Source organism: Artemia franciscana, unplaced genomic scaffold, assembly GCF_032884065.1.
Source record: "Artemia franciscana unplaced genomic scaffold, ASM3288406v1 PGA_scaffold_36, whole genome shotgun sequence".
NCBI lineage: Eukaryota > Metazoa > Arthropoda > Branchiopoda > Anostraca > Artemiidae > Artemia > Artemia franciscana.
In genome coordinates, this window is record NW_027062672.1 from 329738 (window position 1) to 347578 (window position 17841).

Sequence of the window (17841 nt, forward strand, 5' to 3'; positions counted from 1 at the left end):
ACCAACTCTACACCTTGGAATTGGACACGAAAAAATTCGCGTTTTTGCCCCTAGGGAGTAATTAATTACACTTATTATTGTGAGTACTGAGGAAGAACTATGGACTTACGTTTTCAGCATTCTATTACGACTTTCATTTTAAGGTATATATAATGGCCAGTCAATAAGACTTAGATTGCTGAATTTCCCTAAGCAGGGCCGTAACCAGGACTTTTTTTCTGGTAGGGATTTACAGAATATTTTTTTTTGGGGAGGGGATGCAAAAACAAATTAAAAACACATCAAAAATTTGTTTATATTCATTTTTGTTATGTTTTTTACGAGTCAGGCAAACATTTCGGGGGAAGGTTTTTAAACCCCCTACCCCCCTGGATACGACCATGGACCAAGTCTTACTATTCCAAATTGTTCATGATAAAAGACGGTAAATTAAGAGCGGTCCTTGTTAATAATAACCAAAGCTCTAAACCACTAAAGTTTGATAACAATACAATAAAAGAATCTGCTATTTATGATTCCACATATGTGCCATTCCTTAAGATCATAGTGTGTAGCATACAAAATGAGCATAATTTAAAAAAGGGGACCGAAAAAGAGGGTTTGACCTTGACAGAAATTATACAACCAAATTCAACATGTCTGAGAGTCCACGTTTGGATACCGGTAAAGGCCAAACGGGTTGCCAGAAATGACATAGCTGCGGACAACTATCTTATTAGTTACTTGCTTCCATAATTGGTTGCTATGTAGACAACCAGAACATATTTTTGGTCAATAAAGAAAACTTGATTATTTGTCATTTTTTTAAATATTTGTCAGCCTGCTTTCCATAATTCTCTGTTGTAGTTTCCATATTCCAGAAAATGAAAATACATAAAAAACCATTCAAGTACTTAAATGTCAAGTTCCTTTTCTTTGACGCTTTTATCATAGTGATCAGGATTGTACGCAAGAATTAATCAGTGGGGGGGGCAACCGCGATTTACAAAAACAAGCGAAACATAAAAAGATTGGGAGAAATGGCGAAAATCTGGACATTGTGGAGAGTCTCTGGGACCCTTCACCTAAGAGTAACATATTCTCCCCTGTAACTTGCATTTATTTAGTTATGGTATTTGATTTTAAACGTACAAAATGAACATAATTGTTTTTAGGGCTATAATTCCTTAAGGTGATATTATTTGCCTTTTTTCCTGTTTGAATAAATCTGGTGTTTGTTTAGCTTGTGTATTCATATTTGTTTTGTCCATGAGAATTAAAGTTCTATAAATGGGAAAGGAAGATACGATATTTGATCTATGTATATTTCTGCAACTTTGAGTAGGTAGGTATAGTAGGTATGCGTTTATTTCATCAAATAAAGATTACTAAAATTGCACTTACAATCAATAATATACTGCTCAATTTAGGGACCTAAAATGTCCCTGTTCAGCAGCAAAACTACAACAAATAAATGATAACTATTCATTCAAAATCAAAGAAATACGCAAAAAAAAGACGAAACACTATACAATCTCTAAACAGCCATCTCTCATCATAAAAAAAGAAAAAAAAGGGATAAAAATTTAAATTCTTTGACTTTAAATTCTTCACAATTTTTGTTAATTTTTCAATTGACGCTTTTTCAAATTGAAATTTATGATGCTCACCTCGATTATCTTCAAAGAGCGTGTCACTTTTCGCTGGGTCTCCGTGAGAAGTGTCTTTCTAATGACTATTCTTTCATTTTTTTTTTTTTTTAAATCAAACTACAAAGACCTATAAATTTCGGCATTAGTCAGACGCTTTGACGGGATTGACGGAACAGCTTTTTGGTCAATAAAGATAAGCTGATTATTTTTTTTTTTTTTTTTTTTTTTTTTTTTTGTCATTCACCATTCCTTCGTATTAAAAGACTAACTGGTCAGCCTATGGTCAACTATGACAAATCAAATACAAAATGGGGCTAGCAAAATCTAACATACTTACGTGTTATCCCGAGCACACTTAAGAAGTGTGACCTGTTTAATCTGTTTAAAACCGATTTCTCTGTCTGCATTCGGAGATAATTGGCTTAGCCTCAGTGAAATAAAATACTATGCAAGTATATTTTAATTAAATATTTAATAAATAGAGCTGGTTAGGTATTTAATACAATGCGTTCCGGGTGGCATTCTTTCCATAATTCTCTGTTGTATTTTCCATAATTTTGTAATTGAAGTATTATATTTTCATCAGATTTTGGTGTATTTCATTATGATTAACCTAGCTTCACTTCTCGAGTGTGATCGGGATAGCGCATAAGACCAAATCTAAATCATGGTTGAAACAGTAGCTGCAATCCAGCAAAAAGGGAACTCCGGCCCATATCAACTAAGAATTAAGAAAATAAGTTTTAAAATAAATTTTCAATTGTTTAAGAACCACCAATTGATACTGATTCAGGAATCATAACTGTTATCCATATTGAGCTTCAAATAAATTAAATAAAAAAAAGTTTTTTTAACAACAATAAGGAGCGACACTAAAGCTTAAAACGAACAGAAATTATTTCGCATATGAAAGGGGTTGTCCCCTCTTCAACGCCTAGCTCTTTACGCTAAAGTTTGACTCTTTGTCACAACTCCACTTTTTAAAACAATAAAAAACTTTAGCGTAAAGAGCAAGGCGAGGAGCTTGAAACTTCTACAGTAGGGTTCTCTGATACGCTGAATTTGGTGGTGTGATTTTATTAAAGATTAAATGACTTTTAGGGGTGTTTCCCCCTATTTTCTAAAATCAGGCAAATTTTCTCAGGCTCGTAGCTTTTGATGGGTAAGACTAAACTTGATGAAACTTATATATTAAAACTCAGCATAAAAATGCAATTATTTTGATATAACTATTGGTATCAAAATTCCATTGTTTAGAGTTTTGGTTACTATTGAGCCGGGTCGCTCTTTACTGCAGTTCGTTACCACGAACTGTTTGATAAAGTTGGAGGACAAGCATTATAAACAAAGGTATTTTATTAAAAATCAGCATAAAAATGCAATTATTTTGATGTAACTATTGGTATTAAAATCCTGTTCTTTAGAGTTTCGGTTACTATTGACCCGGGTCGCTCCTTATTACAGTTCGTTACCACGAACAGTTTGATATACAAAATTGATCAGCTTCCTGAGTCGAACGATGTCTTGCTTGTATTACATGTGCTCCGCAGTGTCGTCGCAAGAGTACACTCTGCCTTCGCAAGTGCACACACTACCCTGTTCCGAATCAACCTATGCCCTTCATATTAATCGTCGCTATGATAAATTTTTCTTATAGACACCGCACTCGAGAAGTCAAGTTAGTCCTAATTAAATATACCTAAGTATGATGAAAGTAAAATAATTTTGTAACAAGACTATGGAAACTACAACAGAGAATTATGGAAATAAGACCCCCTCCCCACCAGAACGCATTACATTACGATTTCGGTACTTCCTTGTTAACTAGTACACACTCAAGAATTGAAGTTAGGTTAATCATAATGAAATATACCAAAATATGATGAAAATATAATAGCTTAGTAACAAAATTATGGAAACTTCAACAAAGAATTATGGAAGGGACCCCATTATATTAAATAAGTAACCTAAACTAACTAAACCTAACCAAAATAACAACTAAATATTTAATCAAAACATAGCTACAATGTAGTTTCCCACCTAGCCGAAGCTAATATTGTCTGGTATAAAGACCATGAAAACCGGTTATTGTCTCATGCTTGCGATACAAAATCTCTGAGTGTGGTGGCTTTAAGACACAAGTACCGACACTAGTCTTCAGTGGCGCCTTTTCAGCCATTTATAACAAAGTTACAGATAAAATATACTTTCCAAAATCTAGTCGGGTGTCCCCTTGTTGCGCCCTGGCACACCAATTATGCGCAAAAAGCATAGTAGGTAGCCCCTTGCTTATGACTCAATGCTTCATGATATCGAGTTATCTGCGATAACTCTTATAAAAAAGTAATAGACATTTTTGTAAGGAATGTTCAAGCAATGAAACCATTAAATTTCACGAAAGCATAGTTTTCGTGGCTTGCTTTAGATAGTGATCTTGCTTTTTGCCGAGATAGCATCTTAAAGATTTAGAAACAAAGAAAAGTATTTAGAAGATTGAGGATGTAAAATTCAAGAACGCTCAAATTATAAGTCAAGAATTCTACGTGTTAGAGATCATGAGCCAAATAGGTAAAGTAAGAAAAGGGTTCAATTTAGAATTAAGGGCAGCAGGCACGTACGTGGGTGAAGAGAGATCTCCAGATAATGCTCTAAACCCAGAACCGCACAAAATTAATTTCATATTATACTATTTGTCTGTTTTTGAAAAACAAAGCCCATAAAGAATATGACTCAAGTCCGAAGTATTGTTCAAGGATTGGTAGAGGAAACAGATTATCAGAAGAAAAGGATATCTAAAGAATGGGTTCCAGCAGGGGTTCTTATATAGGGGTCACGTGGGTAAGCTCATAGAGACAGCAAACTTGGCTTCTTTCTTTACCCATTTTCTAACATGATCACCTGCTATTAAGATCCACAGAAGAATTTCCTGGACTTCAGATTTTAGGAGAAGGGATCAATGAAACAAAAAGATTAGATCTTCTATCTTGGGGATTATGGGTATGGATGAGAATGCCAGCCGCAGGACTAGAGCCTCTAAATCTCACAACTGCCCAAAACCCCATCCAAATGTTTCTGCTCCTTTATGTGAAACTTCAATAGGAATACATATGTGTAAGCTTTTCGATAAGTATAACCCTTTCTTTGTCAATGCAGTCTAAAGCGAGTCTGGGTCTAACCCGAGAGGGCACTTATTTTCAGAAATCAGGTACACTAGGTGATGCGTGCCAAGTGTGGTGTAAACTTTGCCAAGCATGACGGAACTCTGCGGCACATTTAACGTTCGGAGATGTACCCCAGGTTGTAGAAAGTTGGCCCCCATCAGTCTTAACCTTACTAGTGTGGGGGACTAATACACCAACAATCAGCAACAATTCCAAGGAAATGTCAGTTTAATAAAATTAGGCGCATTTTTACGTTGCTTACAGTAGTGTCACTCTAAATGGAAGTTGACCCCATTGATGGTTGGTATGTCGATGTTGGTTAATATTGGCATAAGATCATTTCATCCGCATAAGACTAAAACAAAAAACATGTGTTTTTGGATTCTAGCAATCAATTAAGAAATTCGAGAAACTGGATCTAAAAATCAATTTATAGCAGTACGAATTATAATTGTTTTATACCCCCTCTTCTAAAAGTATTAGGTTTGGCAAAATTTTCAAACGAAATCAACACTGAGAAACAAAGCACAACTGCACAAAAGCACAAGAAACAAAGCACAAGCTGTATTTCATCATGGGACAATTGGGATTGCCCTATTTAAAAGGCAGTATCTGACAATTTTCTCAAAGTTGAGAATTTCACATACCCTGAATGAGATCATTATACTCGATTGATTGATACTGTCTAAAAGACTTCAGATAACCGAGATACAATAGAGCCATTTACACAGTATCTGAAAAACTACAGGTGTCAAAAAGGCGACCTTTGCTTACACTTGTAGATTTAAATTACAATGCACAGGGGCACCAATTCACGAAAATTCAGGAGACGGGATAATTTTTCAAAATCTAGAGTGGGCAACTTTTTTTGTTTTATGTTATTTTTCCCATTTCAAATACCAAAAAAGGCACTTTTCAATGAAAACACCAAAACAATATATTTATACCAAAATCTGTAGGAAAGAACCCTTCTACCCACCACGATTGACGCTCCTTTTAGGGACCCAAGTAGTTCGATTTGGCCTTGTTTAGTATATAACAAAAAAAAAACATTTATTGAGGAAAAACATAATGGCTTCCGCATAAATAGCATATTTTGTCGAACAAAATTTGCCCTTACAATTGTGACATGTAAGTGCTCGCGAGTTTAGACGTTTCACCCGGTTCTGAAGGCTCGAACTGATATATTTTCAAATGAAGTAGTAGTTATTAGTTGGGCTTTTTTCTGCACCCCGTGACACAGTGTTTTTGTGCTCTACTGAAAATTTGATTTTATTCGGAAAGACTACCACTCTTGGAATAGGATTATTTTATTTTTTACTTAAAAAAAATAAGTTTTATTGAAGTATTTAATTATCTGTGTTTATTTATTTATTTGAATTATTTATTTACTTTCGAATTATTTTTTATTTCTTTTAATTTTGAAATGGGGATTGTTTTGAATAGGACCAAATTATTCGTAAGACATGAATATCAGACAAATAGACGGGGAGCTTGTCTACTATGCGATGTGTTGTAGGGGGGATTTTTTTTTAAGCATAATAATTTTTGGGAATTCAAGCAGAGATTTGTTTAAAAGTGGTAATAACACCGCACCTTTAATAATAAAACATCAGTTGTAACATCTTTCAATAGTCATCTGTAAAATCCATTGAGAGGTTTATGATGACCATTCTCTTACAACCTCAATGTGGTCAAACCCAACTTGACCACCCTCCCAAACATTACTTCGATTCGTAGATTTATCATTTTTAAATCAAGTTTTGTAAAAAAAAAATTCTACTAAAAAAAACATCTATAAAACTAAAATGATATTTCACCAACACGTATATTGGTCTCAAAAGTGACGGTAAAAAAAACTTATTTAAGTTCGTTAGAAAAAGTCCACGGGAGGTAAACCTCCGTTCGTTGAGCCCATCCCCCAAACCAAACCTTAGATTTGGTCGAACAGAAAAAAAATAGAGACAGAAAGGGACGAGAGCACTTACTATATTTTGGATGGCAGATATTTAGAAAGGAAAAATGACTGGCACCGCCCTTTTTTCTATATGAATTCTATCCTTCAAATAATACTAACATTTATTTTTTCTATAATTTCCGGTTTTAAGCAGGGTTAATACACGATGTCAGCCTGGTGTTAATGATCATTTATTATTTATTTCTATAATATTCTTTTTACCTGGATTCTATTAGCGTAGTTGTCCAATCTCCACTTTGCATCTCCACTTTGGGAAGTTTTTTCTAACAGTTCTTAGTTAACGCGGTTAACAATAAAAATCAAAACGTACAGAAATTATTAAATTTCTTTCGCGATGAAGAAGGGAGGCGGTTGTCCTCCTGAAAAATTCACTGTATTTCAGTAAATGTTTTTTAGTATTTTCGTTGATGGTTTGATCGATCAACCCTGATCGATGAAACCGATTTTTTGGGATTTTTTAATTCACAACCCGGGCCAATATTATCTAAATAAAAAAAGTGTATCTTTGAGAATGTGAAAACAAAAAGAATGTGCTCTTAATGCTTATTCTAAATATGTGAAACTGGTTAATTTTAGGTAAACTAGTCAAAAAATATTAGCGCAAGAAAATTGTTTGTTAAGAAGGCGAAACAGCTCCAAAAAGGGTGTTAATCCTCGCAAATTTTGCGCAATCAAATTTTATATTTTGAACTCGTAGCAATATTCTTCCTGAAATATTCACTTTGTTTTTCAGTATTTTCGTTGATGGTTTGATCGATCAACCCTGATCGATGAAACCGATTTTTTGGGATTTTTTAATTCATAAATTATTCCATACATGACGGGATTATCCCGTCGTCAATAGCTCTCTGTTTACTTAAAACTTTTACTTTTTGTCCCAATTCTTTAGGAACAACTTTTTAAACACAAGGAGCTTAAACACGCCATAAGAAGCTTTTATAAAAGTACTAAAAAAATTAGCGTTAAGACCGGGATATTGGGAGGGGATAGTCTCTTCGCATAAGGAATAATTCTATTCGCTTTCAGTTTTAATCTTGTCCCTTACTTTCAGTTAAAAAACTATTTTTATTATTCAATTTTGTAAGAAGAAACATTGTGTTGTAGTGACATGCGTTAAATAGATTATACTTTGTTTTTCATGTTAGATTATGGCTTTTAGCCCTAATTCTAGTGTATTTTCTTTTACCGTGCTGACTTCTTGCTATTTTCGCTTTTCTAAATATTCCCTTAACCAGCTCCAAAAAGCCATAAATGTGCTAAGAATTAGGACTAACACAACGCCACATTTCACACAACACCAGCGCTTCTTATGAGAAATGTGTCTCTGCATCAGAACGCTGAACGAAATGTTTGCTGAGAATAGAATAAAGCGAATTTAAACAAATCTTGTATATTTTTCTCACAATTTCGAAATTTTGTGTGCATGTATAAGTGGTACCAACCCTTCCTCTTTTTCTATTGTTATCAGTTTTATTGTGAATCACTAGGATACCGAGTATTGCTTGTAAAGGGAACTATATACATAAAAAAGATATTTAGTACACCCCCCCCCCCTTTCCGGAAATGTACACCGCCCTTATTCTAATTTACAAAAGAAAAACTTTCGTGCAATTTTTATAGAATTCGTTTTCTTTTGAACAAAGATAGAAAGGGGAGGCAATTTTCAAACTCTGGGAGTCATTTTCCCTTCCAACTAGTATCCCTGCCAAGTTTTTATTAATTTAAGGTTTCTTCCGCGATGATCCGAAGAATTGTTCAGATTTTCGGGATATTCTTTGTTAAACAATACCCAACAGATAAGTTAATAATTCTAACTTTATTTTTCGAATACTTTCAAATTTGAAATACGGTCACTATTTAAATGTGGGAAATATGTCAGAAAATAAAGTTGCACAATCTATGGTAATAATTTGACTTTCAAGTATTTTTACTGGAAATCTGGCCCGCTGATATCAATGCCACTTCTTATTATAAATTGGTGAACCCACAAACAAATCAATTCAATAAAAATCATAAGTAATATTTCAATAAATCACGTACATTAAAAGTTTAGTACAACAAATTAAATCTTACAGAGACAAAATCCATTCAAAATTACGGACAAATGAATAGCACTATACAGGGGGCTATTTGAATAGACCTTCATTCAATTATGAAATGAACATCCTCTGCGTAGGAGTTGGGGGAGGGGGTAGGGGAATCCTCTGCGTAGACGTATACTACTACCGTCTACAGCAGCTCATTACTGACAATTTTAGTAAAAGCCAAGCGTCAGTACTTACATCTATTATTGTTTAAAGTGTTTATTGTTTATAATGTATTGGGTAATGTTTTTTTTCATTGACCAAATAGCGTGTTTGTTAAATAGTTAGTTTTCTTCACAACTGATTTAACAGCCCCTACTTCAATACCACCCCCTCCCCTCAATAAAAATACTGTAGCTACGCCCTGGATATATTGATATGACATATATTATGAAAAGAGAAATCACCAATGCAACAGCACAAACACACATAAAAAAAAAGGAGACAGAAGGAGAAAAGTAAGACTGTTTTCCTAAATTAGTGATTAATATAGACCAGCACTTGAATGAGGCCTTAACCCTACTCATCCATACATCACTTAGGCCAAACAGCATAGCCATACACAATCAACCATAAAGAATAATCCATGGACAGGCAGTCATGTCGTCAATAAGTATAAATCGTCATTTACCAAACAATAGAAACAATAAAGACAAATAATTCAGAGGCAACAACCAAACACAAGGGCTCATCAGGAGAATACACTTGCCTATAGGGTTTCGGCACTTTAAGTGTTTTTTTTTCACACATTAGAAAAAAGAGCAAGTACTGGGTATCCTAAAATCAGCCTACCCTCGATACTTAGTAGAAATGCGAGTTTTGAGGCCCATAAATAAGAAGTTTCTCCAATTTTCTTTTCATTTATACCCACAAGAAAAGGGTAGCGAGTTGGACAAAGTAATTGTACCTTGACATGTATACTACATAGAAACATATGCATACATATAACATACATATAACATATATATAACATATACATATACATATACATATATGCATATAACATATACTTCCTACCATTAGCACGAGGATCGTCGCCAGATTTCGTTTCTTTAAAAAATTAAATAGAAAAACAAGTTTTTTCAACTGAAAGCAAGGAGCAACATTAAAACTTAAAGCGAACAGAAATTATCGCACATATATTAGGGGGCTCACCCCTTCGTCAATACCTTACTCTTTTCGCTAAAGTTTGATTTTTGTTCCAATTCTTTAAGAATTACCCCTGAATCAAGTTTAATTAGGATAAATAGGCCTTTTGAAAGTACTAAAAAAACTTTAGCGTAAAGAGGGAGGCATTGACGAGGGGGTGAACCCCTCATATACGTGATGATTTCTGTTCTTTTTAAATTTTAAAGTTGCTCCTTACTTTCAGTTGAAAAAAACTTATTTTTTTATTTAATTTTTGATGTTTTTTTAAATAACGCTGGAAAATCCGGCACCCCCTCCATGGAACATTCTCTTCCCCCATGAAAAATTCCTCCATGAAAAGATCCTCCCACGTGACCTTCTCACTCTGACCCCCCCACCCACCAGAAAAAATTCCCCCTGAAAACGTCTGTATACTTCTCAATAACCAAGAGAATATGCAAACAATGGGCGAAGTTCACAATTTGCAACCCTTTCCCCGGGGGCTGTGGGGGATTAGGTCATCCTCGGTGACATATTTAATAGATTTTTCGACTATGTTGAACAAAATGGCTATCTCAAAATTTTGATCGGGTGACTTCGGGAAAAGAGTGAGCATGGGAGGTTGCCTAGTCGCTCTACAATTTTTGTGGTCACTTAAAAAGGACATTAGAACTTTTAATATCCGTTTAAATGAACACTCTCGCGATATTCTAGGACCACAGGGTCGATACGATCACCCCTGGGAAGAAAACAAAACAAAAACAAATAAACACGCATCCGTGATCTTTCTTCTGATAAAATACTCAAAATTTCACATTTTTTGCAGATAGGAGCTTGAAACCTGTACATTAGTTTTCTCTGATAGGCTGAATCAGATGGTGTGATTTTTATTAACATTCTATGACTTTTAGGGGGGTTTTCTCCCTTTTTTTTCGTAAATAAGGCAAATATTCTCATACATCTCGTAACCTTTTATGGGTTAGATTAAACTTGATGAAACTTAAATATTTGAAGTCAGTATGAAAATCCGCTTCTTTTGACGTATCTATTGCTACAAAAATTTCGTTTTTTAGAGTTTCGGTTACGATTGAGCCAAGTCCGCTCCTTACTTACAGTTCGTCACCACGAACTGTTTGAAAACAAGTTTTAGGAAATTCATTGCCAGGAAAATGGTTGAAAACATGCTATTGGTTATTAAATTAAATGAAATCAAATAGCTACTTAGAGTCAATGAAAATCCCAAGAAAAATGGAAACTGAAAAACCAACTGTGCTAATAGTTTATCTGATGGCTTGAATATGTTCTTTTTTTTCAAAGTTCAATATAAGCTATTATACCGTTTCTTCTGGTTAGAAAGAAAGAGATAGAAAAGAGATTGGAAAGAGATAGGAAAGATTAAGAGAAAGATAGGGAGCCTCAACGGCCAATAAAGTTTGAGTTTCTAAAAATCGAGTTTCTAATAATCGAGAAAAATCGAGAAAAATTTATCCACTTTCTATGGAGAAGAAACTGACGTAGTAACTTCCGAAAATTCGTAAGAGGTTGGGTGGAAGCTCAAGATAAAAAAAAATTCGTCCAAAGAATTTCCAGGACCGAGTACTTGACACTCTGGACCAGGTTCCAAAAAGGAGAATATTTATTTCGCCATTTCAATTCCAAAAGTGATCCAAATTGTAATCTAACTCATTAATTTAAAGAGACACCAAGGAGTCACCCATTTTCCGCCACTTGTTGTACATCTCAAAGCACCAATTGTGTCACAGTTCTGCCACCTTGGCGCAGTTTGGCCAACCTTGGCACACTTCTGCCACACTTGGCACGCGTCACCTAGTGTACGGGATTTTTGAAAGTGGGGGCTCTTGAGGGACACATTGAAAATTGAAGGAAGTAACGGAACCCAGGTTTTCCCCGAACAAAAACCTTGCAAATAATCAGAATAAAAAAATACCATTTTTCGCGTTTTAAATATTGCGTCCTTACCCTTGCGGGTTTCACTCTGTCAATAATAAATAATAAAATTGTAATAATTGTGATAAGTGAGAATAACTACACGGAATGGATTTTTACAGATGGCTTCTACTGATTTAAACAGTGATTTAGCTAGCAATTTGTTCAGTAATTGCAGAAATAATGTGAAGCTGAACAAACATTTGCAGACTCCGAGACATGTTAAATTATCTTACTTCTCACATAAAACTTTTTGCAGTGACTTTTGCTTCATTATAGAAGCAATATAGAAGCAAAAACAAAGATAATAAATAAATAAAGCAACAAAAGCGGCTATAACTCGAACTTGGACTGAGCATTTTATGAGGCCATCAAGAACTTCTAATGAACAAACTTTCACTCTATTAGCGACCAAGAAAATCACTGGCAATTATCACCAATCGTTAGTGCTATATCACTAATAATCTTGAACACCATACGTATAGTTTAAAGCTTTTGGAATGAAAATACCTGGCCTCTTTGCTCTTTCCTGTGGGTGTATTCGAAGGACCTATCGTTTTGGGTCAATCTGGGCTGGTCATGCCTGTCCATTAGATTCAACCAAAATCAGAACAGGCCATAACCGGCCCTCTTGGGTATTATCAAAGAAAAGAAGGAAGATGGCTATCCTTTATTTTCATGGACTCTGAAGGAAGAGGAAACAGCAATACCACAGAGGGACAGAGAAATCCCTTATGACTCAAAAACTTTTCGTCATGTTTACTAGTATGAAATTCTTAAGACACGATTTTTGTTCTTTTTACTGACCCATAATGTGACATAACAATGGTTAAAAATGGCTGGCTGTTTGACTTCCTTGCTGAAATACTTGTAAGAAATAATGTAGTTGACTTGCAAGAATATACCACAAGATAAATCAATGGAATTAAAGTACAATTTATAAAACGAAAGTATAGGATAGTCTTCTCTCTTCTTTTCTTTGATAATGCCCAAGAGGGTCGGTTATGAAGAGGGTCAGATTGACCCAAAATGACAGGTCCTCCAAATTCGCCACGAGGGACGGGCAAGGAGGCCAGGCGCCCTATGTCCTCAAACTATGAAGTATCAAACTATACATATGGCTCATCTTGCACAAATTTCTCGGCAAAGGAAGGCTCTTTTCAGATTGTTCTTGTAGGCACTTCGATTGTCACTTAGACAAAGTTGCCGCTTCGATGTTGCCACTTAAACAAAGTTGATTGATTGGCTCGATCCATTTTCTCTAAACTTGTTTCTTTGCAAAGATTTGTCAAAGTAAACCTTTTCAAAGTTATTTCCGAATAAAGATGTTTCAAGATATTCCTTTTTTTCCAATATCTGATATATTCTTTTATTCAATCGTAGAAATAGTTGGAATTTGAGCCTTTCATATCAAAATCACGTTAATTGCATCGTAAAGGCCAAAAACAATTATCTTTTAGTCAACTAAAGCATATCTTTCAATCTTCAAGAGCAACTTTTGAATTCATGTAGCCGCCTTGTACAGTTTCACTACACCAGACACGTTAATTGGGGTGGAGCATTTGCATCCCTAGATTCCCTTCCCCTAGATCCCGACAAATACCTTTGTTTTATTTACATTGAAAAATACCTTTCTTGGTAATTTCCATGAAAAAAATCGCAAAAGAAAAATAGGACAAGTGTCCCCCCAAAGATTAAAAAACACAATTGCCCCACCCCCCATACTTTGGTGTATTAACTCCCCTGTGGCACACAGAGAACATTCTTCAATTTACACTTTTCGAAATTTTGTGCTATACTAGTTTAGCCTAGATACTAGTTTTTTTCTCCTTTTTTCTCTACAGCTTTGTTTTCTCAAATGTAGTTTTTCTTTTCCTTCGCATTACTTTTTACTTTTCCGTTGGCCTTTAAAGGAGAAATCAGAGTCGTCAAAGAAATTATCATTGACACTTGCCTAGCATAAGTCTTCACTGAATTTAGCACCCCATAGTAAACTTTCTAAAGACATCGTTCGTTACACCATGACCTACTTGAATTCGAAAAAATAACAAATATGCATAAAAAATGAAGCCTAAGCTAAGTAGGCTAAGTGTTTGAGGAGAGAAACTTTCATTCCTAAAATTTGTTATAGGCTTCAAAGGGCTCCCCGAACTGGAACTTCTTGCGAGGGTGTAAAGAAGGGGGTTTTGAATAGGTTGAAATGAAGGAAAAGCGTGCGTAGCAGTGTTGGCCTCAGGCAGCTTGCTGCTATAGTGAGTTATCAGTAGTAGTATCCTGCTACCCATAGCAATTTTTAAAAATTTTACAGTTGGAATGCTTGAAAAGCTTGGATTACTTAGCTTTCCTGAAAAACAATGAAAGTGTGAGATTCGTTTTCTTGTTCTGGGCTCAAAAATTCTCAAATTAGCTTGAAGCTTAGAACTTGGAGCTCAATTTTCGATTATTCTGCTTCAACTTTTTTTGAAGATTTCTGCTCCCGGAAATTTTACTTCTGGGAACAGGGGCACCAATAGGGGGGGGGGAGAGAATTTTGGAAAATACCTTTTTTCGATATTCATTAGGAAACAAAGAAAATGCCCCTTCCCAAACCCCTCTATTTCTAAAAAACATTTTATTGGAATATCTTCACAAACAAATCGGAAAAAATCTTTGCCGTCTATAGATTTTCGTGAACTGATGCGCCTCTCTCTCAATTCCGTTGTTCAAGAGCATAACTCCGAACGCCACTGGGTGAACATCCAGAGGACCACTTTCCCTTAATTCTGAATTTTCTTTTTTTTAAATATATATATATATATATATATATATATATATATATATATATATATATATATATATATATATATATATATATATATATATATATATATATATATATATATATATATGAACTGAAAAGAAAAGCAAAACTGCAACAAAAGCAAAAAGCATGAGGTAAAAGCAGTGCTTTTTACATCTCACTAAAACTAAGAAAGTATTTGCCCAACCAACCCCTCTCCCAGACAAATGTATTTTGCCCCCCCCCCTCCCAATATAACTTTGGGAATATACTCTAAAATGTACACAACTTATATGGTTGCTCGTTAAAATAAATTACCTCTTCCGACGAATCTTCTAACATTTAATAAGAAAGAATAAACCTTACCCCGACTAGAATACAGGCCTCTTCCAGGAGAACGGTCTATCCGTACTGGAGACTTATTTGGAGACACTGATCCTCGTGAACTTTGAGACGGATCACCCTTCAAAAAAATGACGTTAGGAAAACTGACTATAGCAAGAATTAAAGACACAATGCCATTGGATTATCAAAGTTAATCAAAGAAAGAGACACAAATGACAATTAAATTGGTTGATGCAATGTCGTAGGAAACTGACATTACTAAAATGTTTGAAATGACTTTGGACATGTTTTAGCATAAAAAGTATAAGGTGCAGCTAAATTAAGCAAATATAAGAAAGGTTGAATCAAGGGGTCACCCACTCTCCGCCACTTGGCATATATCTTGGAGGGTCACTTATTCCGAAGAGCAAGGTAAAATTTGCACAACCTGTTGATATATTCCAGTATTGGCTGACTGCCAAAAAATAGCTATAGTGCTGAAAAAGAAAATCAGTGCTAAAATATATATATATATATATATATATATATATATATATATATATATATATATATATATATATATATATATATATATATATATATATATATATATATATATATATATATATATATATATATATATATATATATATATATACATATAAATATATATACATATATATATATATATATATATATATATATATATATATATATATATATATATATATATATATATATATATATATATATATATATATATATATATATATTAAAATGAATTTCCGTCATTTTTTAAAAATAGACACATCATGGGTTGGAAAATTCTGTATGAAAAAAGAGATTCTTTTGGATTTTCAAATTTTTTTTATCAGCATTTTTAAAGATGGCGGTCCTAGGATGATCCTTCAAAAGAAATTAATTCTTGTGTCCGGGTTTTTCTGTTTGAAAGGTATAACAAATTTTGTTTATATTCATTTTTGTTAAGTTTTTACGAGTCGAACACATGTTTCAGAAGGAGGGGGTCAAACACCCTAGCCCCCTCCCCCTAGATACGGCCTTGTCTAGATGTAGTTATTGTTTAATTCAATGAAATAATTATTATATACTGCTGTTGGCTAGGATTTGATAGTACTAAAAGGATAACTGTCTATTTAAATAAATAATGTTCAGTTTGAAAAATCAAACAGGCGTGGAAAATCTCGAAAATATGCCAATTTCACCAAATTTTTAATAGACATGTGCTAAAAGCCACTAGTTCAATACCTCTTAAGTTAATTAGCACTGCTAAACAGTTTCAGACAATGAATGGTAAAACCACAGAAATCGTTTTACTGTTCCGGTTGATTCAGCCACTAAACAAACAAGAAATACCCTTTTTTGGTCAAAATTTAGAAGAAAACATCAGGAGGTCTTAGCTGATTGCAGAAATAGCTCATTTAGAATTATCAGTGCTTAAAAAAAAATAAGACATCCATTTCTTCGGATGCCGATCTCGTGCTGAACATATTCATTTTTGCACAACTTTGATTAAAAATGTTGTTTGAGCACCTACAGAAATTATCTTGCCAATTTATTGTTTATATATATATATATTTATATATATAAATGTATATATATATATATATATATATATATATATATATATATATATATATATATATATATATATATATATATATATATATATATATATATATATATGTATATATATATGTATATACATATATATATGTATATATATATATATATATATATATATATATATATATATATATATATATATATATATATATATATATATATATATATATATATATATATATATATATATATATATATATATATATGAACACCTACGCGGGAAAGGGGGGCTTGTTCACAATTGTTTTGTTGCCAGAATTTTCTTTATTATCCATTTAACCAACCTAAATTTGCCGTTACTAATTTTCCCTCCCCCCTCCCCTCTCGCCCTCGCCAAACAAATCTATTAATTTACGAATCTAGAGAAGATTTTATTTTGTTTTTGGAAACTAGGTATTCGATTTAATTAAAGTATTACAAGATTTTGTACTCTATATCATTCACCTGGCCAAGTTTTTTTTTTTTTTTTTGGGGGGGGGGGAACGGCATTTCCCTGTGGAAATAACTTATAAAAAAAAAGTACTGAAAATAGACAAATTATATGTAGAACATAAAAGATTAAAGGGAAATCCTGAGAATTTCGGGATTATAGGATATTATGCGCGGCCAGCTTCCGGGGTATTTTAAATTTCCAGAGGGTAGTTTACAGCTTCCTCTTAGTTATTGTAAGCATTTTCAATTTACAATAGATTTCACAGATCAGGTCTCGAATATAGGAGAAGTAGCGCAGTTACGGGGGCGTGCAAGGGGGCCTAGCTCCTGGGTCACCCTCTTTTCAGCCCCGTTTGGATATATGTCATGTAAGATAGGATGACCTGCGTTATAAGGTGGTGCAAAATGTGACATCAGCAGGGGGCTCGAAGCCGTTTACCTATGCCTCTATGTATGACGATGATGATTGTTAACAATAGCATCCAGTTTCAAGATCGTAACCAGGAGACTACCGCCAAAGATCAATCCGCATATTAAGCGATATATGTGACTTTCTCTTGTTTAATGCCTAAAGAACACCCTGTCCCATATCTGAAATTTGTCTGAATGCAAATCAAAGTGTCCCATCCTAGCCAAGTGGATTGGTTCGCTGGATCCTTCGTCCGAGAAAGCGAGGGCTCAAATCCTGGTGTACCCAATTATATAGTTTGGGACGGGAGTCAGTGGCGTGACT

The 17841-nt window shown here is 34.1% G+C and overlaps 1 protein-coding gene across 4 annotated transcripts in view; it reads right to left on the reverse strand.

Annotated features, from left to right (window-relative positions):
• LOC136041733 (protein TANC2-like) overlaps positions 1-17841 on the reverse strand; it is a 281477-nt gene that overhangs the window by 190579 nt on the left and 73057 nt on the right. For all 4 annotated transcript variants that reach the window (XM_065726482.1, XM_065726481.1, XM_065726480.1 and 1 more), the window contains exon 4: positions 15075-15171. In XM_065726482.1, coding sequence (XP_065582554.1) covers positions 15075-15171 — 97 coding nt within the window. The remainder of the gene's footprint in view (positions 1-15074; positions 15172-17841) is intronic.